Source organism: Euprymna scolopes, chromosome 1 (genome assembly GCF_053919585.1).
Source record: "Euprymna scolopes isolate OS-2025 chromosome 1, ASM5391958v1, whole genome shotgun sequence".
In the NCBI taxonomy this organism is placed as follows: domain Eukaryota; kingdom Metazoa; phylum Mollusca; class Cephalopoda; order Sepiida; family Sepiolidae; genus Euprymna; species Euprymna scolopes.
Window position 1 is genome coordinate 175733368 of NC_136482.1, and position 26205 is coordinate 175759572.

The window sequence follows — 26205 nt, forward strand, 5'->3', positions numbered from 1 at the left end:
GCAATCAGCTTTGATCAATGTGGGGACAAAGTCTTCTCATATCAGACAATTGCTAATCAATCTGGAAAATGGGGAGCTGGTTTCCCCCTCCCCAACATCTGTTGGGGAAAAAACTTGGGTAAACAAACCCAAGTTAACTGCATGACTTCTATTTGACCTCAATAATTAGGTCAAATAGAAGCAGCAGAGTTAACTTTTATTGCTGCCATCTGTCAATAGTTAAATAAATAAATTCAAGCGTATTTCTCTTGTATGTCTCCGTGGCCCAGTGGTTAACGTTGTACGTCTTTTTTTTTCACACTTTCATTTCCAACTTTACCTCAAGGATTCGGGTTCGATCCTCATACTCACCTACCAAAACTTTTTTTTTTTATTTTAGTTTAGTTTGATTTACCCAAAACCACACACACACCCGGACATCGCCGGGTATCCTCTGCTAGTACTTTCATAAATCAGAGTCCATTTTCTGTAGGCTGTTTTTGAACCCAGTCAACAACGGATACTTTTGCTAGTATATATATATATATATATATATATATATATAAGGCGCTGTGTATAAGATGCATTGGGTATATGATGAGTTATGTATATAGTGAAGTTTCTTTTGTGGCAAACAGGAACAACAAAGGGACGGAACATCTGGGAGAATTATCTTGCTAAACAGGGAAACCTTGCTTTCATTCATCTGGGTTCTTGGTTGATTTCTTCCAAAGAAATGACCAGGAGTCTCCGATAATATTCCAGATAGCTTTTATTTCACTGTTTCTTTGTTGGAAGACTGCACGCTTGTCTTAAACTCTGCTTCACCCTCGACCAATAATCTCCTCATCCATCTAGCTCTGTCTCTTCTCTCCTCTTTTAACTCGTAACTCTATCATATATCAAAATTAACAGATCCTATTACATCATTTACTTCCATGCCCTGACATGTGACTTTCTATTTTGATACAATAACTGATTCTGATTCTTTTTAAAATTTCTAAATATTTAGCTACAAAGTTATTGTTCCGTTTTTAAATTTTTTGGATTACTGTAAAAAAAAAAAAAAAATGTAATACTGGCAAACATATAAAGATTGGGGTGAGGAGTGTATATAGATTATAATTTTACTAGTAGTTTAAAAATAAAAAAAAATATTTATCATTAATACCAGGAGTGTAAAATGAAGTTAAAATAAATAAATATGAAACAGTAATTATTGCAACATAATGAAAGGTAATTTTGATAATAGTATTTTTTTTTATAAGAAAATGGATGGGACACCCTCCCCCGATCTTAGAGATAAACTAACAAGTTCCTAATCATTGGAAAAAATGTCCTATTTAAATAATAAAATCAAAAACCAAAAAACTTGTCAAACATTTTATTGTAATTCAAGTTACATAATCTACATGATGACGTTTGGTTACAATGGACATAAGAAAAGGAAAAATGAGAAAAAGATAAATGTCTATTTTTATGTCATTCAGATCTGAAAACTTACATTCTTGCAAAAGTATTTTCATTTTTTGTAAAAAAAAAAAAAAAATAAAAAAAAATACTTCTTGTTTAACAAGGAAATTAGTCTATTCAAGATTTGTCGGAATCAGACTGCTTCTTTTCCGTTTCTTTTTTCTGTGATGTATTAGGAACTTTTGGGTTGCTGTCTGACTGGAGACGTTTCTTCTTCTCTAGTATTCTCACTCTGCGTCGTGGCTGTAGACCACCAGACGTTCCCATTGCATTCTTTGCACTTGCAATGTACAGCAACTTTCGGGCATTTGCGAGGATGTTTTTCATATTTGCATACAGGACTGTACGAGGATTTTTTTTGTCGAGAAATCGAAGAGAAGCTACTTCATTTTTTTGACTATCTTGATTTGCACCCATCCGGTTTTGTTGCATCATCATATTTCCTTGGGGTCGTCCCGGATTATTTGGAGGAAACATTCCACAATCATTATTCCTTGAATTCTGCATATTATTCCAGGGTCCATTATTTGGCATTCTGTTGGTATCCATCATATTGTTTGGATTCATCGAATTATTTGGGCGATCCATGGGAGAGAATCGTGGTTCATCGTTGAATCGTAATCTCCTATCATCATAGTTTGAGTCTTGCGAATAAAATCTATTGTTATCAACGCCGGAGACATCATCATAATCTCTTCTGTTTGGGCCCATAAATTGATTAAAGTTTCTGTTATCTCGTTCACATGTTGGTTTATCGAAATTGTCATAATTACAATGCATTTGCTCCCTATTTCCATTGGTATTGTAGAACTGAGAATTAAATTCTCTCTCCCGATTAAAATTTTGCCCACTGTAATCGTGCATTGTATTAAACCTTTTTTCATCGTGACCAAATCTTTGATTTTGGTTAGAATTAAATTCATTACCATAATTATCAGACATTCGATTCTCCATTTGACCCGGAAACTGATGTTCCCGTTCAATATTTTGCATTCGTCCAAAATTAGATTGGGATATCTCTCTATTGTAGGGGCCAGGCATTCTGTCCTGCCACATTGGCTGATTGGGTTCCTCAAAGTTAGTTAGGGATGCTGGTCCAAATTCTCGGTTGTCATGCCAACGTGACTGTTCAAATCTTTCATTATTAGGTCGAGACATCCGCCCAAATCCCCTATCATCTGACCAAGGCATTTGCATAGGTTCTCTGTCAAATGAATCAGACATTTTTTGTCTCTTGGAAGAGTTGAAATCTGTTGAATTTGGAACTTTCTCGGATATTTTATCATCGTTCCAATCTGAAGATGATGGTTCCCAGTGATCACATTGGATTTCTGGAATCTCGGACTTGTCGACAAGGCGGTATTTACCTTGAACACCACCATGTTTTTTCAAATAGTCCACAATATTAATTGGATCATAATGACGTTGAAGGACGTAGTAAATGCCAAACCGATTATGTTTTCTCACATTTAAATTCATATTTCTTTCTTTGGCAATATTGGATAGAATTTTTGCAACTTGTTCAGACATTCCGGGGCCAAATTCCAATTCGTTATTCACTTCACTCCAGGGATGAGAGTCAATAAGTTTTTTTAATGCAGTTATAAAACTATGATTAGAAATTTTCTCTTCAGGAACTAAAGAATGGCCACCAATACTTTCCATTTCACTGGCTAAGTATTTCACATTAGTCCAATTAATCCACTTCTGACTATATTCTTCCTCACGCTTCTGAAATAAAAAAAAATTGATATGTAAAAGTAGATAAATATATTTGCAAGCAAAAATAAGGAAAAACAATTTGATTTGTATTTAGAATTCGACCTAGTTAGAAAAAAAAACAAAAATTTTTGATGTACGTCATGAAAATGTCATATTCCAAAATTACATAAATTGATCAAATATTTGTTTTTTAACTAAGAAAGTCAAAATTTATGATTTTTAACGATTTCATTAAAAGGCTAATTTTGATCTCAATAGTTCGAATTGAATTGTCTCCCACTCATTTATAAAGTATTCATGAAAGGCAGCGGATCTAAAAATAATGCCTCACTTTGTAACAATTTTTTCTTAACAAAACAAAAAAAACTACTTAATCAATTTATATTATTTTTGAAACCTGTATCTTCATTCCATGACAAGTATGTACATCATAAAGATTTGTCTGCATTTTCTGTAGTTTTTTATTTTTTCTTTGAATTCTTAACCAATTTTTTTTTTTATTATTTTAGTTTTGTTGACTTATGCCTGCCGAGTTCAATTTTTAAAAATTTTGACCCTTTAGTAGCTATTTTTACTGGCTAAAAACCAAATCAGACTATGATAATGGTAGAAATCATCCTAAACTCTCAACCCAAAGCTTAAAATGACAAGATACTATAAGAAAGCTGACTGGGAAGCCATCAGGGATCTTATCAGAGATGCCCCATGGGGAAATGTCTTTTCTCTTCCTGCAAAACAGTGTGCAAATGAGACCATATAAAGGTTCAAAATGGTAATTGAAGCACATGTTCCCACACAAAAGTTCTATAGCAAACCCCACTTTCCCCAATAGTTTACTTCTACTTGTGCAGCTGCAATTGCTCAAAGGCAGCATGCATACCACAGATTTATCCGGTATAAGTCCAGTACAAATAGACAAAAGTTTATAGAAGCTAGAAATAATTGCAAGAAAAATATAGTGACAGCTAAAAGAGAAACCACCAGAAAATGCATTGAAGTGCAGAAATTAGGAACTCGTGATTTCTGGAAAATCTAAATCTACAACAGTGTAGTAAATAATGGGCAATCAACAATTCTCCCACTGTCCAACAATCATGAGGTTGTTTGCTCTGCAATCAAGAAGACTAACATGCTTGCCAGTTGGTTTGCCTCAAACTCTACTTTGAAACCAGCAAACCACTCCCTCCCTGATTTTCCTTTGTAGACGGAAACCACATTATATGATCTGAAAATCACCCCTTAAGTGCATGGTATAAAAAACCTAGACACCTCAAAAGCATGTGGACCTGATCTCATCCTGGCTGTACTGTTAAAAAAATGCTCCGAGATTGCTCCAGTTCTCTCCAAACTTTTCAACAAATGCCTTAACAAATCTTGCTTTCCTGACTGCTAGAAAACTGCTTCTGTGGTATCAGTTTACAAGAATTCTGGTAAAAGTACTAACATTAAATTATTGCCACATTAGCTTCTTCTCTCTTTTCGCCGAAATATTTGAGTCGATAATTAATCAAGCTCTAGTCCACCACCTTACAGTTTCTAAACTTCTGTCTGATCATCAATATGGATTTAGGCAAGCCTGTTCTACTGCAGATATCCTAACTGTAATCTTTGAACATATATGCATTGCACTGGATAAAAAGGGAAGGTAGGCCAAGATATATCTAAGGCTTTTCACAGGGTATGGCACAGGGGGTCTTCTCAGGAAAATCAGATCATATGGTATCACTGGATGAATATTAACATCATTAAATCTTTCTTAAGAGAAGAATCCAGGTTGTCCTCTATGGATGTACATCAAAACAATATGATATAAATGCAGGTGTACCTCAGGGGTCGATTTTTGGACCTTTATTATTCTTGATATTCATAAATGACCTCCCTGATAAAATTGTCTCTGAGATTGATATATTTGCTGATGACAAAGTTCTCTCTGATTCTCTCTCCTCTGATCATGAGCGCATGGTACAGTGGGGGAAGAGGTGGCTGGTTACTTTTAATGCATCCAAAACCAAGCTTCTATCTTTACATCAGCAACGCTCTGATCCCCATCTGGCATCAATTGAAATGGATGGCTCTCATCTTGAGGAGGCTCCAGGTTTTGACAAGCGTTTGGGTTTGACCTTTACTCCTGATCTGAAATGGAACACGTACATTAGGTCTGTTGCCAAGGACACTGGGAAAATGGTGGGATCCTTCTACCACTCCAGAAGATATCTCACTCCTGATGCAATTCTCTATCTGTATAAAAGCTAAGGATGGAGTACTACTGCCACATCTGGGCAGGAGCTGCTAAAAACAGCTTATCCTGCTTTGACAGAGTACAAAATAGACTTTGTAGCTTAGTGGGGGATGCCCTTTTCTCTACCCTGCAGCCTCTTTCCCACAGAAGAGACGTTGCGAGCCTGTCTTTGTTTATCGGTATATTCATGGCAAGTGCTCGTCTGAGCTCCAGTCTGGTCCCCCCTTGCGAATCTTTCACGAAAAACACCCATCTGGCTGAGGCCACTGTCAGTAATTTTCCCCACTCTTTATCTGTGCCTAAATCCAAGCATAGATTCCATGAGCAGAGCTTCTTTCTTAGAAGTGCACGACTGTGGAACTCTATTCAGATTGCCTGTTTCCCACCTGACTACAACTTGGATGTCTTCAAGTCCAACATAAACAAATTCCTGACAAACTGCCCCCTTAAGTAAGACACTTTATCAAATCTCCAATACCAACGATTACTACGATACTATCCCATTGATTACTGTACACGCAATAACTCTTATCCCCGAGTGGCTTCCAAGCCTTGATAAGTGGTGACCTCCATGTAAAAAAAAAACAAAACACCATGCTCTATGGCAGGCACGAGGGGAAAATGAATGGACACATATCTAAGGCAATAGCAGAAACCCTAGAGGAAAACCCCAAATCCATAGTGCAATATCGACAAAAATGGATGGTAACATTCAATGCTGCCAAGACTAAGCGTCTTTCCTTAATAATTACAAGAAACCTTCTCAACCACCAATAGCTATGGCTAATGATAAATTACCTGAAAGTACTTTATTCAAATTCCTTGGCTTAACGTTCACAGGGAACATGAGTTGGAACAGATACATCAAGGGTATTGTCAAGGCTGCTGCGAGGAAGATGGGTTCTCTCTACCGTGTTAGGCAGTTACTTACACCTGAAAGTATCCTGTACCTCTATAAGGCCACCATTCACCCATGTATGGAGTATTATTGTCACATTTGGGCTTGTGCATCTGCTACTAGTCTTTCACTCCTGGACAGGGTTCAAAAGAGTCACCAACCTAATAGGCCCCGAACTGTCAGCCAGGCTTCAGCCTCTCTCCCATCGACGAGATGTTGCATTCCCCTGTCTGTTTTACAAGTATTTTCATGGTATATGCTCCAACAAACTACAAGCTCTTGTACCCCCTAGACAAACAGCAAAATCCCACCCCTACACAGTAGAGATCCCCAGATGTAAGATGGCCTTGTACTCTAATAGTTTCTTCCCCAGAACTGCTAGACTTTGGAATTCCCTTCCGGGTTTCCAAAAGCTCTGCTCATGGAATCTACGTTTGGATTTAGGCACAGATAAAGAGTGGGTAAAATTACTGACAGTGGCCTCAGCCAGACGGGTGGTTTTCGTTCCTGCTTCTCTGACTGTACTGACATACAGAAGTTCAAAGTGTAATGTGAATAGACATCTTGCTGCTCAACTCCCTACATAGTATCCCTGCAATTATGTCCCAGATAGTAGCCCCTACATCAAAGTGGTACCATGCCTTGTTTGGGGTGAAAATGCAATAAGAAAAAATAAAAATAAAAATTATATTGATGTTGGCATTCTGTGGATGTTCAGCGTAAATGAAGATGTCTCGATATTATTGTAGCTCTTTTGTTAAAACTGCAAATGTATTTATCTAAGCTAGCAGGGATGCCCGGAATAGCCCGGTCGTAAAATACATTTAAATACATTTTAATTTATGTGTTTATATTATTATGGAGTCAATTTTCTATTGATTTTAATATATTATAAAGTTATAATTTCAAAAATAAAACAATATGTTCACATGACTTGGGTGCATCAGCTTGAATCGAAACTGAAACCAAAACTTATGACAAATTCTTGGCAAAATTATTTATTACAAGAAGAAATGGAAGGTCATCTATAATATAAAGGGCAAAAATCTGTTAAAATGTATGTATGTTTGTATGTCTGCCTGAAACTTTTGATAGAAGCGACGGATTTTCACAAGATCAGTATCATTTAGAAGCTTGATCCTTCGGACGACAAATATTGAAAAACTGGCTAAAAACATTAATTCCTTCATTCTCAACTGGGCACTTTTTTACAGGAAGGGATAGCAAAACATCATTCCTTCATGACAATTTAGCTAAACACGCATGCGAAAAACATTCTTTCTTGAATTATTTTAAATATTAAAAAAAAAAAAAGACCTAATTTCGCTCATGCGGTCATAGACCAGTCGATATAGTAGCAGCATCGTTATCTTAAGACTGCACATTCGAGCTGAGATATCAGATATATTTGTTTTTCGATTTTTAAAGTTTTAAAATTTAAACGGTTATTTATGCCATTCTTTTCGTTTGCTTTTTTTCCCCCCATCACGTTCGCCGTTTTTTTTTTCTCCAATTTCAAAAAAAAGTTATAAAATTTAAACAGGGTTATTACGTTCACTTATTCTTTATTTTCCATCTTGTTTTGATTTACCCCCGCCTCCCTCATCTCACCACACCCGGGCACTGCCAGGTATCCCCGCTAGTAACAATTAAACGACAGTCACTCGGAAGAAAAAAGATGTAAGCATGACACAAAATAACGTTATCGTATTATCAAGATAACAATCAAGAAAAAAATAGGAAAAAAAAAGAGGATTTGTAAAGAACCTAAAAATTAACGAAACCTGGTTTCTAGCTTTACTGCTAATACACTTATTGTATCGCACAATTTGTAAAATATTAGTGTCAAGATAAATTCAAATGTTATAAGATTTTCTTTTATTAAATGGTTAGGTGAAAGTACAAAATAGTAAAAAAAAACACCATGTCTTCCCCATGTAAAGAATGGCTATTTGAATAAAAAAGTTAGTACAATAATAGTATAAGTACCGTAGTCTCAAGTGAATATGAAAGCTTTAAACTGCTATGTTAAACGTAATTCCCAAGGTAAATAATCGCTTTGTTTTATAATGAATATAGTGGCGAGAAAGAAATAGAAAAAACACAGGATGGACGTTTGAGCAATGGTTTCACGACTTAAAAGGAAGTTGAGGGAAGATTATAAGAGAGAGGGTTATTGAAGAGTGTGACATGAGTCTCTTAAGAAGATTATTGGATAGGGATTGTCCGCGTGGAAATCATCATGCAAGATGATATCAGAGTGGCATTAGACCGCATGAAAGACTACCATTCGTAATGAACATACTGCGTGTGCAAATCCAATGTTTTGGAGTTGGCTGCATAGTTCTTGATAAAAACATTTTCTGGAAATGTTGTTTTGTATCAATGACGCAGACGATTGTAAGTTGTCGAGAATCCTTGACCCAATGGCCAAGGTTAATTTTGATTGTTCCCTTGTATATGAGTCGTGGTTTGACTGACAGGGATTCATTTGGCAACACTGTAAAACCACTGCTAATCAAGCTTCTCTCGCTGATCGTTGAGAATCGATCGAATTTATATATCACACGTGGGTGTAAATTGTAGACACAAATAGTTTGTATGATAGGGGATTGTTTTTATGTCAGATTGTGTTTGTGCATCCTTGTCTTTTTGTGAGGTTTATCTATTTGGGGAAACACTCATTTGTCTAATTTAGATTAATTCTAATAAATATGTGGATAGATTTAAATGAAAATTATATTTTCATGGTGTTTCTTGAATTTGTTATTCAAATATTCAAATATGTTTTGACAAATTCTCAAAACTGAATGTCCTTACCTCGGAATAATTATTATTTAAGTTGAATAAGTCCTTTTGATTATTTTTCTTGCCAAAATCAGTTATGCACTTGTTTCGACAATGTGGACATGAAAAAAAACAGTCTCAACTTCATACATGTTGATTATACCCGATCAGGATATAATAACAAACATGTTTTGTCACACAGCACTGCCATTGCTGTTTTTTGTATTCTTGACACTATTGCTATTTCTGCTAATTCATATTCCATCGATGTTGCTGCTAAATTTGTATTTTGTTGTTTATGTTTTGTGACAAAAAAGCATATGAAAATACTAAAAGGTTCTTACTATTTGTTATCAATGTGTGCAATACGAATCCTTATCCTAACCAATTACCAAAGCAGATTTGTACAGTAGCTGATAAGCACCACAAAATGACCTATGTATGATGCAATGACCATAAGCAAAATGTAATAGAAAAAGCAGTATATTCATGTACATCTGTGTATCCATAGCTAGAAGTCAGCAGAAATTAATGTTTCATCAGTATTCGTGTCCGCTTTGCTGTGAACACGTGTAAACAAAGGCTACATACAGAAATGAAATCTATTAAACAATAAGTCAACATGTGGTCACATCTGTGCGGATAGGCTTCGATCGTCTTAGATGAACATGGTGAAAATCTTGTATTCAGGGGAAAAAACCAGGTGTTTGTTTTGTGTGTGCATTGATGCTATTTTGTATAGTGTGTAACCGTTTGAAAAAGATCGTAAACAGATATTTGCATATTCCAAGAAATGCAAGCTGACAGCCAATCAAATTGGCCGAATTTTGTGGAGGGAGTGATCATTATTTTAAGAAAGGGATATGGAAAAACTAATGTCGAATGTATTTGTAAAAGAATGGAACACGGATGGCAATGAGGGAAAAAGATGTGGAAGATGGAGTAATACTCACGGTTGCTTTGAGGTAAGTAAGAGTAGTAAATAATAAGAGAGTAGCATGCAGTGAAGTTCACATAAGAATAAAAGTTACTCTCCGAGGAATTTATATAAAAATTTATGAGAAAACAAATGAAATCGAATTGTAATAATCGCAAAACCAACATCAGTTAATGACTAGTAGTTGGATTATATTGAATTTTTATGCAGCATGTGCATTTTTCAATAGGTATAACGTCGGTTGTGTAGAGGGGGGGGGGAATCACTATCATATTATTAATATAGATAAGAGATAAAACGTATCAAAAACATGTTTTTAGTCATTTGAAATAATATTTAATTGAAATGACTAAAACCATATTTTATGGCAGCACATAATTGCCAAATTTTTTTTTTTTTTGCAAGAATATTTTTGTATTCCTATTAAGAATTTAACTTAAAACAAGTGAAAAATACAGAAACATCTTTATGATGCACATACCATCACAGAACAAATGTCATATTCCAAAAATCGCATAAATTGATCAAGTAGTTTGCCTTTTAATCAGGAAAATAAAAATTTACAATTTTTACCAAATAAAAAGTTTTAACTATTTTAAGTATTAACAAAATTTCAGTAGTTGAATTGAGTTGTTGTCCTTGAATTTTAACACATTCTAAAACATGGCGGCATCATGAAATTTGATTTTCTTAAAAAGTTTTTTTAAAAAAATCTATTTGATCAGAAAAATCCGAGAAATAGAGAAACAGCCATAGAAAATTACCAAGGCAATAAACTGATTAAATAATTAATCAATACAAAATGATCAAGGCAACATCGCTCGAAGGATACTATGGAGATGAGCCTCCCTCCCTCCTCACTCAAAGCCTAAACAATTTCTGCTGCATATTAGCTGTGTGTGGTCGATTAAGTGAAAGAAAGGAAAGAGAAAAAAAAAAATCTAAAAATACCAAAGCTAAAGAAAAGAGAGAAAGAAACAAACAAAAAACTTTGTACAAATTGTTTTCAGATTCATCGTTAATTTTTTTACACAACATAAATCTTGGATCAAAAGGGATGTTTTATCTCATTTTATTTTTCTTTCCTTTTGTTTTGGAATGTTCGTTTGGCAAAGGTCTTTTACAGCGATTTTGTATACAACAGAAACACAAACCGTGTGGACAAGTGATCCTTTTTACAATAGAGGCGCAGCACAATGCAACATGGCCATAGGAACGACTGACAACTGGAGTTATCTGGTTGAGAGAACTTTGGATGTTCTTAAACTCTGACCCTGTTGTGATAGAAATCGTCCACCACCTCCATCCCAGAAACTTTCACAGTATTACGACAAATATCTGGTAGTCTGATATTAGAGAGATATCATAGTTACACAGTAAGCACAATTGTTGAGATGATTAAATGGAATCGAACAAAAATCAGAACTTTTTGGGTTATTAGATCAAGTATCAAAAAAGTTTATCCCTATGTATAAAATGATTCTTTTTTTATTTGTTTTTATTTCTTTTTGTTTAAAACTTAATTTTCCACAGATCGTATTAATGATGAAATGATAATTCTATACTTCTTTAAATTTTTTTTTTTTGTGTATTGATATTCATATTAAAACCCGTTTTTTTTTATTTATTTAAAAAGAAAATACAACTTTGTTATATATGAAATTGCATTCATCTGCAAAAGATTGCATAAAAAAAATTGCATATTCTTTTATACATTCATTTTAATTAATTCCTTATTAGTTTTTTTTTTTTGTTTTTCTTATGGGATGATCATATTTAGTTAACTATTACATGTAATTATATTCATGCAGATATTCTACATGATTTATACTTGTGTAATATTATTGGTGTAAAACGGGTATAGTAAACACAAACCTCTTTCTATATATATATATATATATATATAATGTTTAAAAAATTTTGCCTACCAAACTCCAGTCAGTTTTTAGTCTACAGATATGAAACTTAATATATAGCGTATTCGAACCCATGAAAAACTTTATATTTGGGTTTTAGCCAGAGAAAATAAGTGTAAAAGTGTGAAACTTAAAAAAATGGAATTTGCCAGGCAAAGGTGGAACGATAGCATTACAAATATGCATGTGTAACGTAATAGCTATTGGTTCATATTTTAATTTGTATTCTTGCAGCAAACATGTCTTCATAGTTTAGGCATAAACATCAAAGGAAAAAGTAAATCACAAGCTAAATGTTTTTGTTTTGATAATAATTGACGTGATTATTTGATTTCATGTTTGTAATAATTGACGTGATTATTCAATTTTATGCTTGTAAAAATTGACGTGATTATTTGATTTCAGGTTTGTAATAATTGACATGATTATTTGATTTCATGACGTGATTATTTGATTTCATGTTTGTAATAATTGATGTGATTATTTGTTTTCATGTTTGTAATAATTGACGTGATTATTTGATTTCATGACGTGATTATTTGATTTCATGTTTGTAATAATTGATGTGATTATTTGATTTCCTGTTTGTAATAATTGATGTGATTATTCAATTTTATGCTTGTAAAAATTGACGTGATTATTTGATTTCAGGTTTGTAATAATTGACATGATTATTTGATTTCATGACGTGATTATTTGATTTCATGTTTGTAATAATTGATGTGATTATTTGATTTCATGTTTGTAATAATTGATGTGATTATTCAATTTTATGCTTGTAAAAATTGACGTGATTATTTGATTTCAGGTTTGTAATAATTGACATGATTATTTGATTTCATGACGTGATTATTTGATTTCATGTTTGTAATAATTGATGTGATTATTTGATTTCATGTTTGTAATAATTGACGTGATTATTTGATTTCATGACGTGATTATTTGATTTCATGTTTGTAATAATTGATGTGATTATTTGATTTCATGTTTGTAATAATTGATGTGATTATTCAAATTTATGCTTGTAAAAATTGACGTGATTATTTGATTTCAGGTTTGTAATAATTGACATGATTATTTGATTTCATGACGTGATTATTTTGATTTCATGTTTGTAATAATTGATGTGATTATTTGATTTCATGTTTGTAATAATTGATGTGATTATTCAATTTTATGCTTGTAAAAATTGACGTGATTATTTGATTTCAGGTTTGTAATAATTGACATGATTATTTGATTTCATGACGTGATTATTTGATTTCATGTTTGTAATAATTGATGTGATTATTTGATTTCATGTTTGTAATAATTGATGTGATTATTTGATTTCATGTTTGTAATAATTGATGTGATTATTTGATTTCATGTTTGTAATAATTGATGTGATTATTTGATTTCATGTTTGTAATAATTGACATGATTATTTGATTTCATGACGTGATTATTTGATTTCATGTTTGTAATAATTGATGTGATTATTTGATTTCATGTTTGTAATAATTGACATGATTATTTGATTTCATGACGTGATTATTTGATTTCAGGTTTGTAATAATTGACATGATTATTTGATTTCATGACGTGATTATTTGATTTCATGTTTGTAATAATTGATGTGATTATTTGATTTCATGTTTGTAATAATTGATGTGATTATTCAATTTTATGCTTGTAAAAATTGACGTGATTATTTGATTTCAGGTTTGTAATAATTGACATGATTATTTGATTTCATGACGTGATTATTTGATTTCATGTTTGTAATAATTGATGTGATTATTTGATTTCATGTTTGTAATAATTGACGTGATTATTTGATTTCATGACGTGATTATTTGATTTCATGTTTGTAATAATTGATGTGATTATTTGATTTCATGTTTGTAATAATTGATGTGATTATTCAATTTTATGCTTGTAAAAATTGACGTGATTATTTGATTTCAGGTTTGTAATAATTGACATGATTATTTGATTTCATGACGTGATTATTTGATTTCATGTTTGTAATAATTGATGTGATTATTTGATTTCATGTTTGTAATAATTGATGTGATTATTTGATTTCATGTTTGTAATAATTGATGTGATTATTCAATTTTATGCTTGTAAAAATTGACGTGATTATTTGATTTCAGGTTTGTAATAATTGACATGATTATTTGATTTCATGACGTGATTATTTGATTTCATGTTTGTAATAATTGATGTGATTATTTGATTTCATGTTTGTAATAATTGATGTGATTATTCAATTTTATGCTTGTAAAAATTGACGTGATTATTTGATTTCAGGTTTGTAATAATTGACATGATTATTTGATTTCATGACGTGATTATTTGATTTCATGTTTGTAATAATTGATGTGATTATTTGATTTCATGACGTGATTATTGGATTTCATGTTTGTAATAATTGATGTGATTATTTGATTTCATGTTTGTAATAATTGATGTGATTATTTGATTTCATGTTTGTAATAATTGATGTGATTATTCAATTTTATGCTTGTAAAAATTGACGTGATTATTTGATTTCAGGTTTGTAATAATTGACATGATTATTTGATTTCATGACGTGATTATTTGATTTCATGTTTGAATAATTGACGTGATTATTTGATTTCATGACGTGATTATTTGATTTCATGTTTGTAATAATTGATGTGATTATTTGATTTCATGTTTGTAATAATTGATGTGATTATTCAATTTTATGCTTGTAAAAATTGACGTGATTATTTGATTTCAGGTTTGTAATAATTGACATGATTATTTGATTTCATGACGTGATTATTTGATTTCATGTTTGTAATAATTGATGTGATTATTTGATTTCATGTTTGTAATAATTGATGTGATTATTTGATTTCATGTTTGTAATAATTGATGTGATTATTCAATTTTATGCTTGTAAAAATTGACGTGATTATTTGATTTCAGGTTTGTAATAATTGATGTGATTATTTGATTTTATGACGTGATTATTTGATTTCATGTTTGTAATAATTGACGTGATTATTTGATTTCATGTTTGTAATAATTGATGTGATTATTTGATTTCATGTTTGTAATAATTGATGTGATTATTCAATTTTATGCTTGTAAAAATTGACGTGATTATTTGATTTCAGGTTTGTAATAATTGACATGATTATTTGATTTCATGATGTGATTATTTGATTTCATGTTTGTAATAATTGATGTGATTATTTGATTTCATGTTTGTAATAATTGATGTGATTATTTGATTTCATGTTTGTAATAATTGATGTGATTATTTGATTTCATGTTTGTAATAATTGATGTGATTATTCAATTTTATGCTTGTAAAAATTGATGTGATTATTTGATTTCAGGTTTGTAATAATTGATGTGATTATTTGATTTTATGACGTGATTATTTGATTTCATGTTTGTAATAATTGACGTGATTATTTGATTTCATGTTTGTAATAATTGATGTGATTATTTGATTTCATGTTTGTAATAATTGATGTGATTATTCAATTTTATGCTTGTAAAAATTGACGTGATTATTTGATTTCAGGTTTGTAATAATGGACATGATTATTTGATTTCATGACGTGATTATTTTGATTTCATGTTTGTAATAATTGATGTGATTATTTGATTTCATGTTTGTAATAATTGATGTGAGTATTCAATTTTATGCTTGTAAAAATTGACGTGATTATTTGATTTCAGGTTTGTAATAATTGACATGATTATTTGATTTCATGACGTGATTATTTGATTTCATGTTTGTAATAATTGATGTGATTATTTGATTTCATGTTTGTAATAATTGACGTGATTATTTGATTTCATGACGTGATTATTTGATTTCATGTTTGTAATAATTGATGTGATTTTTTGATTTCATGTTTGTAATAATTGATGTGATTATTCAATTTTATGCTTGTAAAAATTGACGTGATTATTTGATTTCAGGTTTGTAATAATTGACATGATTATTTGATTTCATGACGTGATTATTTGATTTCATGTTTGTAATAATTGATATGATTATTTGATTTCATGTTTGTAATAATTGATGTGATTATTTGATTTCATGTTTGTAATAATTGATGTGATTATTCAATTTTATGCTTGTAAAAATTGACGTGATTATTTCATTTCAGGTTTGTAATAATTGACATGATTATTTGATTTCATGACGTGATTATTTGATTTCATGTTTGTAATAATTGATGTGATTATTTGATTTCATGTTTGTAATAATTGACATGATTATTTGATTTCATGACGTGATTATTTGATTTCAGGTTTGTAATAATTGACATGATTATTTGATTTCATGACGTGATTATTTGATTTCATGTTTGAATAATTGACGTGATTATTTGATTTCATGACGTGATTATTTGATTTCATGTTTGTAATAATTGATGTGATTATTTGATTTCATGTTTGTAATAATTGATGTGATTATTCAATTTTATGCTTGTAAAAATTGACGTGATTATTTGATTTCAGGTTTGTAATAATTGACATGATTATTTGATTTCATGACGTGATTATTTGATTTCATGTTTGTAATAATTGATGTGATTATTTGATTTCATGTTTGTAATAATTGATGTGATTATTTGATTTCATGTTTGTAATAATTGATGTGATTATTCAATTTTATGCTTGTAAAAATTGACGTGATTATTTGATTTCAGGTTTGTAATAATTGATGTGATTATTTGATTTTATGACGTGATTATTTGATTTCATGTTTGTAATAATTGACGTGATTATTTGATTTCATGTTTGTAATAATTGATGTGATTATTTGATTTCATGTTTGTAATAATTGATGTGATTATTCAATTTTATGCTTGTAAAAATTGACGTGATTATTTGATTTCAGGTTTGTAATAATTGACATGATTATTTGATTTCATGACGTGATTATTTGATTTCATGTTTGTAATAATTGATGTGATTATTTGATTTCATGTTTGTAATAATTGATGTGATTATTTGATTTCATGTTTGTAATAATTGATGTGATTATTTGATTTCATGTTTGTAATAATTGATGTGATTATTCAATTTTATGCTTGTAAAAATTGATGTGATTATTTGATTTCAGGTTTGTAATAATTGATGTGATTATTTGATTTTATGACGTGATTATTTGATTTCATGTTTGTAATAATTGACGTGATTATTTGATTTCATGTTTGTAATAATTGATGTGATTATTTGATTTCATGTTTGTAATAATTGATGTGATTATTCAATTTTATGCTTGTAAAAATTGACGTGATTATTTGATTTCAGGTTTGTAATAATTGACATGATTATTTGATTTCATGACGTGATTATTTTGATTTCATGTTTGTAATAATTGATGTGATTATTTGATTTCATGTTTGTAATAATTGATGTGAGTATTCAATTTTATGCTTGTAAAAATTGACGTGATTATTTGATTTCAGGTTTGTAATAATTGACATGATTATTTGATTTCATGACGTGATTATTTGATTTCATGTTTGTAATAATTGATGTGATTATTTGATTTCATGTTTGTAATAATTGACGTGATTATTTGATTTCATGACGTGATTATTTGATTTCATGTTTGTAATAATTGATGTGATTTTTTGATTTCATGTTTGTAATAATTGATGTGATTATTCAATTTTATGCTTGTAAAAATTGACGTGATTATTTGATTTCAGGTTTGTAATAATTGACATGATTATTTGATTTCATGACGTGATTATTTGATTTCATGTTTGTAATAATTGATATGATTATTTGATTTCATGTTTGTAATAATTGATGTGATTATTTGATTTCATGTTTGTAATAATTGATGTGATTATTCAATTTTATGCTTGTAAAAATTGACGTGATTATTTCATTTCAGGTTTGTAATAATTGACATGATTATTTGATTTCATGACGTGATTATTTGATTTCATGTTTGTAATAATTGATGTGATTATTTGATTTCATGTTTGTAATAATTGATGTGATTATTTGATTTCATGTTTGTAATAATTGATGTGATTATTCAATTTTATGCTTGTAAAAATTGACGTGATTATTTGATTTCAGGTTTGTAATAATTGATGTGATTATTTGATTTTATGACGTGATTATTTGATTTCATGTTTGTAATAATTGACGTGATTATTTGATTTCATGTTTGTAATAATTGATGTGATTATTCAATTTTATGCTTGTAAAAATTGACGTGATTATTTGATTTCAGGTTTGTAATAATTGACATGATTATTTGATTTCATGACCTGATTATTTTGATTTCATGTTTGTAATAATTGATGTGATTATTTGATTTCATGTTTGTAATAATTGATGTGATTATTCAATTTTATGCTTGTAAAAATTGACGTGATTATTTGATTTCAGGTTTGTAATAATTGACATGATTATTTGATTTCATGACGTGATTATTTGATTTCATGTTTGTAATAATTGATGTGATTATTTAATTTCATGTTTGTAATAATTGACGTGATTATTTGATTTCATGACGTGATTATTTGATTTCATGTTTGTAATAATTGATGTGATTATTTGATTTCATGTTTGTAATAATTGATGTGATTATTCAATTTTATGCTTGTAAAAATTGACGTGATTATTTGATTTCAGGTTTGTAATAATTGACATGATTATTTGATTTCATGACGTGATTATTTGATTTCATGTTTGTAATAATTGATGTGATTATTTGATTTCATGTTTGTAATAATTGACGTGATTATTTGATTTCATGACGTGATTATTTGATTTCATGTTTGTAATAATTGATGTGATTATTTGATTTCATGTTTGTAATAATTGATGTGATTATTCAATTTTATGCTTGTAAAAATTGACGTGATTATTTGATTTCAGGTTTGTAATAATTGACATGATTATTTGATTTCATGACGTGATTATTTGATTTCATGTTTGTAATAATTGATGTGATTATTTGATTTCATGTTTGTAATAATTGATGTGATTATTTGATTTCATGTTTGTAATAATTGATGTGATTATTCAATTTTATGCTTGTAAAAATTGACGTGATTATTTGATTTCAGGTTGGTAATAATTGACATGATTATTTGATTTCATGACGTGATTATTTGATTTCATGTTTGTAATAATTGATGTGATTATTTGATTTCATGTTTGTAATAATTGATGTGATTATTTGATTGCATGTTTGTAATAATTGATGTGATTATTTGATTTCATGTTTGTAATAATTGATGTGATTATTCAATTTTATGCTTGTAAAAATTGACGTGATTATTTGATTTCAGGTTTGTAATAATTGATGTGATTATTTGATTTTATGACGTGATTATTTGATTTCATGTTTGTAATAATTGACGTGATTATTTGATTTCATGTTTGTAATAATTGATGTGATTATTTGATTTCATGTTTGTAATAATTGATGTGATTATTCAATTTTATGCTTGTAAAAATTGACGTGATTATTTGATTTCAGGTTTGTAATAATTGACATGATTATTTGATTTCAGGTTTGTAATAATTGACATGATTATTTGATTTCATGACGTGATTATTTGATTTCATGTTTGTAATAATTGATGTGATTATTTAATTTCATGTTTGTAATAATTGACGTGATTATTTGATTTCATGACGTGATTATTTGATTTCATGTTTGTAATAATTGATGTGATTATTTGATTTCATGTTTGTAATAATTGATGTGATTATTCAATTTTATGCTTGTAAAAATTGACGTGATTATTTGATTTCAGGTTTGTAATAATTGACATGATTATTTGATTTCATGACGTGATTATTTGATTTCATGTTTGTAATAATTGATGTGATTATTTGATTTCATGTTTGTAATAATTGATGTGATTATTTGATTTCATGTTTGTAATAATTGATGTGATTATTCAATTTTATGCTTGTAAAAATTGACGTGATTATTTGATTTCAGGTTTGTAATAATTGACATGATTATTTGATTTCATGACGTGATTATTTGATTTCATGTTTGTAATAATTGATGTGATTATTTGATTTCATGTTTGTAATAATTGATGTGATTATTTGATTTCATGTTTGTAATAATTGATGTGATTATTTGATTTCATGTTTGTAATAATTGATGTGATTATTCAATTTTATGCTTGTAAAAATTGACGTGATTATTTGATTTCAGGTTTGTAATAATTGATGTGATTATTTGATTTTATGACGTGATTATTTGATTTCATGTTTGTAATAATTGACGTGATTATTTGATTTCATGTTTGTAATAATTGATGTGATTATTTGATTTCATGTTTGTAATAATTGATGTGATTATTCAATTTTATGCTTGTAAAAATTGACGTGATTATTTGATTTCAGGTTTGTAATAATTGACATGATTATTTGATTTCATGACGTGATTATTTTGATTTCATGTTTGTAATAATTGATGTGATTATTTGATTTCATGTTTGTAATAATTGATGTGATTATTTGATTTCATGTTTGTAATAATTGATGTGATTATTCAATTTTATGCTTGTAAAAATTGACGTGATTATTTGATTTCAGGTTTGTAATAATTGACATGATTATTTGATTTCATGACGTGATTATTTGATTTCATGTTTGTAATAATTGATGTGATTATTTGATTTCATGTTTGTAATAATTGATGTGATTATTTGATTTCATGTTTGTAATAATTGATGTGATTATTCAATTTTATGCTTGTAAAAATTGACGTGATTATTTGATTTCAGGTTTGTAATAATTGACATGATTATTTGATTTTATGACGTGATTATTTGATTTCATGTTTGTAATAATTGATGTGATTATTTGATTTCATGTTTGTAATAATTGACGTGATTATTTGATTTCATGACGTGATTATTTGATTTCATGTTTGTAATAATTGATGTGATTATTTGATTTCATGTTTGTAATAATTGATGTGATTATTTGATTTCATGTTTGTAATAATTGATGTGATTATTTGATTTCATGTTTGTAATAATTGATGTGATTATTCAATTTTATGCTTGTAAAAATTGACGTGATTATTTGATTTCAGGTTTGTAATAATTGACATGATTATTTGATTTCATGACGTGATTATTTGATTTCATGTTTGTAATAATTGATGTGATTATTTGATTTCATGTTTGTAATAATTGATGTGATTATTTGATTTCATGTTTGTAATAATTGATGTGATTATTCAATTTTATGCTTGTAAAAATTGACGTGATTATTTGATTTCAGGTTTGTAATAATTGACATGATTATTTTATTTCATGACGTGATTATTTGATTTCATGTTTGTAATAATTGATGTGATTATTTGATTTCATGTTTGTAATAATTGATGTGATTATTTGATTTCATGTTTGTAATAATTGATGTGATTATTCAATTTTATGCTTGTAAAAATTGACGTGATTATTTGATTTCAGGTTTGTAATAATTGACATGATTATTTGATTTCATGACGTGATTATTTGATTTCATGACGTGATTATTTGATTTTATGACGTGATTATTTGATTTCATGTTTGTAATAATTGATGTGATTATTTGATTTCATGTTTGTAATAATTGACGTGATTATTTGATTTCATGACGTGATTATTTGATTTCATGTTTGTAATAATTGATGTGATTATTTGATTTCATGTTTGTAATAATTGATGTGATTATTCAATTTTATGCTTGTAAAAATTGACGTGATTATTTGATTTCAGGTTTGTAATAATTGACATGATTATTTGATTTCATGACGTGATTATTTGATTTCATGACGTGATTATTTGATTTCATGACGTGATTATTTGATTTCATGACGTGATTATTTGATTTCATGTTTGTAATAATTGATGTGATTATTTGATTTCATGTTTGTAATAATTGATGTAATTATTCAATTTTATGCTTGTAAAAATTGACGTGATTATTTGATTTCATGTTTGTAATAATTGACGTGATTATTTGATTTCATGTTTGTAATAATTGATGTGATTATTTGATTTCATGTTTGTAATAATTGATGTGATTATTTGATTTCATGTTTGTAATAATTGATGTGATTATTTGATTTCATGTTTGTAATAATTGATGTGATTATTTGATTTCATGTTTGTAATAATTGATGTGATTATTTGATTTCATGTTTGATTTCATGACGTGATTATTTGATTTCATGTTTGTAATAACTGACATGATTATTCAATTTCATGCGGATTAAGGAAGAAGTTACTCAGTGTTGACTTGAAAAAAAAATCTAATTAAAATGATGTTCTCACCTGAATGATAGGACAGTTGCGGTAAAAATTGTTGAAAAGGGCATCACCACAGGCATTCCTTAAAGCCTTACCAACGGTAGAACCTAAACCAATCCCAACTCGTTGGTTCTGCACAAAAACTGTCACCCTGAGAAAATGAATAAATAAAAATATATATGAAGTGAAAATGCTATTTCAAAGTGTGATTTGACAGACTCTCTTATAGATATGTACTATTATAAAACTTAAGCCTGACACACTGACAAACACACAAAACTTAACCAGCATTCAAACTAGGATTAAAGTATAGAATCTGTTAAGTCCCAAAAATCCATCTTCTTTAATATTACTCCCACCTTATTTCCAAGGGGAGTAAGTCTTTTGCTCATCAGAGTGGGGGAATACTAATTAGGTTATCTTTTAGCCAAACCATACTGCTCCTTGTTGGGGAGCAGGATTTCCACTATAAACTAATCATGTGTCCATCCTTGCTGCTGTGGAAAGCAGATAATAAATCCAACCTCAGATTAAAATGTAGCAGCTGTTCAACCACAAGAGGTCATTCTTCATGGCATTAACTACTCCTTCGGAGCTGGCAAAAATCATTTTTAAGCTTCTTATTTCAGAGAGGGATTTGTCTATAGATAATGGCCCAAGGTGCTCCCACTCGAGAGTTAATGTCACATTACCTTTCACACTATTTTCACAGCTGGACTAGTGCCTCTTTGGATAATCTGGATTCCTCACAATAAACTGACCTTTTACCTAACCATGCCAGTGTTGGGGGCAGGTAAACAAATCCAGCATAATATCAAAGTGTAGCATGTTTTCATCTCGTATACATGGCAAAAGGGTTTACTGCATTTTATCAACCTCTTTCTGAACAGAAATGGATTTATTGTCTGTAGAAGTGCTCTCATTAGTGAGAGAATACAGACAAAGTGACATCATGCATAACCTTGCTGCTGTGTGAGGCAGGTAAACAGATTTGCATAGGATCAAAATGTAGTATCTGTTTGGTCTTGGGAAACAGTTATTAATCCCTTCTTTCAGAGGCAGCAAATGGTATTTATCGTTTTCTCTCCTCATTTCAGGAGGATTTCACTCGAGTTATCATCACCAGTGAGAGAATGACAAAAGTACTGAGCAGGTTATTATTTTGTAGTCAAACAATAGCGCTGGATTCTATATATATTTATGTATGTATATATATATATATATATATATATATATATATATATATATGTTTAAAAAATTTTGCCTACCAAACTCCTCTGTCAGTTTTTAGTCTACAGACATGAAACTTAATATATAGGGTATTCGAACCCATGCAAAACTTTATATTTGGGTTTTAGCCAGAGAAAATAAGTGTAAAAGTGTGAAAATTAAAAAATGGAATTTGCCAGGCAAAGGTGGAACGATAGCATTACAAATATGCATGTGTAACGTAATAGCTATTGGTTCATGTTTTAATTTTTATTCTTGCAGCAAACACGTTTTCATAGCTTAGGCAACAAATTTTGAATTTTCTGTTATAAAACAATCACATGTGGTCAAGTAAAGAAATTCAGTCTTCAGGCAAAAATCAAAGCATAGCATCTGTTTTGTCTCATAAGGACAGCCGACCATGCAAGATTGCAAACGGTTTGAATGATTTCATCTTCCCCAGTCAGAGAGAGGGTGGTTTATTATCTTCCATTTGGTGTGCATTAAATCTAATGGAACTGACCCTTTGTCTAACTTCTTGCTACAACACGCAGGTGCCAACAGGATTGTACAGATATTTTTGTCCAACTTTTGGTGAGTTTGATTTTCCGTACATTAAAAATCAACCATGATTCTATCTCCAGAAATTTATTAGTAGAAGCTCATCCTCACCACAAATATGGTGATTAAATTGGCAGGTCGAGAACCTAGGATGAAGGCAGGTGCCTCTGCTCATACCATATATGGACAACTAAATCACAAAATTGAAAATCATGTTGACTACATGCAGCCTGCAGCCTGCAGCCTTGAAAAGCTTATTGCATGAGCAACAAGTCATTTCAAGCAAATCAAGATCACTTGCTATAAAGAAGAAAAAAAAAAACAGATAATTGCCAACTCTTTATATTGGCAACAACCATTCCTACGTTAATGGGAAAAGTCTAGAAAAATTGTTTATCAATATCTTATGGTACATGACCCATATTCAAGTAGCAAACACTAAAATGGAATAATGATCAAGGCGGATAATCTGGATGTTGTGATTTTATTATGATTGCATGTTCACAGAATTCATCAACTTTGGTTTATTATTCATGATTTCTCAATAACAATTGTTGAGGCTGTATAGAGGAAAATTAACAGCTATCTGTGCATGTCCCCCACAAGTCTGAGCAGTGCTGCATGATAGGCCAAGCCAAATGCACAGCAATTCCCTTTTTAAAGTAATTTATGATGTACTGGACAAGAGCCAAATTATGTCTGCACAAGAAGAAAAAGAGTATAAAGAAGAAACCATGCATATCTGAAAAGTGTTTAATACAAGATGTCTTCGTAGAGATGTTGGAAATAAGATCATGATAGTTTGGACTTCTTTCCTAAGCAGAAACAGTATGAACTCGCCATGAAGGTGGTCCAAGCTAATGTTGAGGAAAAAATGAACATGCACGATTGTCAAATTAGGCGTATGAATAATAATATGGAATTATTTTTCACAACACAAAACAAGTCAGTCAGAGATCCACGGCATAAAATAAGCTGATTAGAAATCTTGCACTCAACACCAATTAAATTGAATTTTTTATTCAATCAGTGCATGATTTATTATGAAGTTCAAAATAAAAGTGCATAATTTATTACGAAGTTCAAAATAAAAGTGCATGATTTATTACGAAGTTCAAAACAAAAGTGCATGATTTATTATGAAGTTCAAAATAAAAGTGCATGATTTATTATGAAGTTCAAAATAAAAGTGCATGATTTATTATGAAGTTCAAAATAAAAGTGCATGATTTATTATGAAGTTCAAAATAAAAGTGCATGATTTATTATGAAGTTCAAAATAAAAGTGCATGATTTATTATGAAGTTCAAAATAAAAGTGCATGATTTATTATGAAGTTCAAAATAAAAGTGCATGATTTATTATGAAGTTCAAAATAAAAGTGCATGATTTATTACGAAGTTCAAAATAAAAGTGCATGATTTATTATGAAAGTCAAAATAAAAGTGCATGATTTATTACGAAGTTCAAAATAAAAGTGCATGATTTATTACGAAGTTCAAAATAAAAGTGCATGATTTATTATGAAGTTCAAAATAAAAGTGCACGATTTATTATGAAGTTCAAAATAAAAGTGCATGATTTATTACGAAGTTCAAAATAAAAGTGCATGATTTATTATGAAGTTCAAAATAAAAGTGCATGATTTATTATGAAGTTCAAAATAAAAGTGCATGATTTATTATGAAGTTCAAAATAAAAGTGCATGATTTATTACGAAGTTCAAAATAAAAGTGCACGATTTATTATGAAGTTCAAAATAAAAGTGCACGATTTATTATGAAGTTCAAAATAAAAGTGCATGATTTATTATGAAGTTCAAAATAAAAGTGCATGATTTATTATGAAGTTCAAAATAAAAGTGCACGATTTATTATGAAGTTCAAAATAAAAGTGCATGATTTATTATGAAGTTCAAAATAAAAGGGCATGATTTATTATGAAAGTCAAAATAAAAGTGCATGATTTATTATGAAAGTCAAAATAAAAGTGCATGATTTATTACGAAGTTCAAAATAAAAGTGCATGATTTATTATGAAGTTCAAAATAAAAGTGCATGATTTATTATGAAGTTCAAAATAAAAGTGCATGATTTATTATGAAGTTCAAAATAAAAGGGCATGATTTATTATGAAAGTCAAAATAAAAGTGCAGGATTTATTACGAAGTTCAAAATAAAAGTGCATGATTTATT

The 26205-nt window shown here is 29.7% G+C and overlaps 1 protein-coding gene across 1 annotated transcript in view; it reads right to left on the reverse strand.

Annotated features, from left to right (window-relative positions):
• Positions 1–1348: 1348 nt before the first annotated feature.
• Positions 1349–26205, reverse strand: part of LOC145277653 (uncharacterized) — a 55383-nt gene continuing 30526 nt past the window's right edge. Inside the window, exons 4-5 of the mRNA XM_080129256.1 lie at positions 22265–22391; positions 1349–3183 (exon numbers count right to left, since the gene is read on the reverse strand). Of these exons, the coding sequence (XP_079985382.1) occupies positions 1570–3183; positions 22265–22391 (1741 nt within the window). The 3' untranslated portion in view covers positions 1349–1569. The remainder of the gene's footprint in view (positions 3184–22264; positions 22392–26205) is intronic.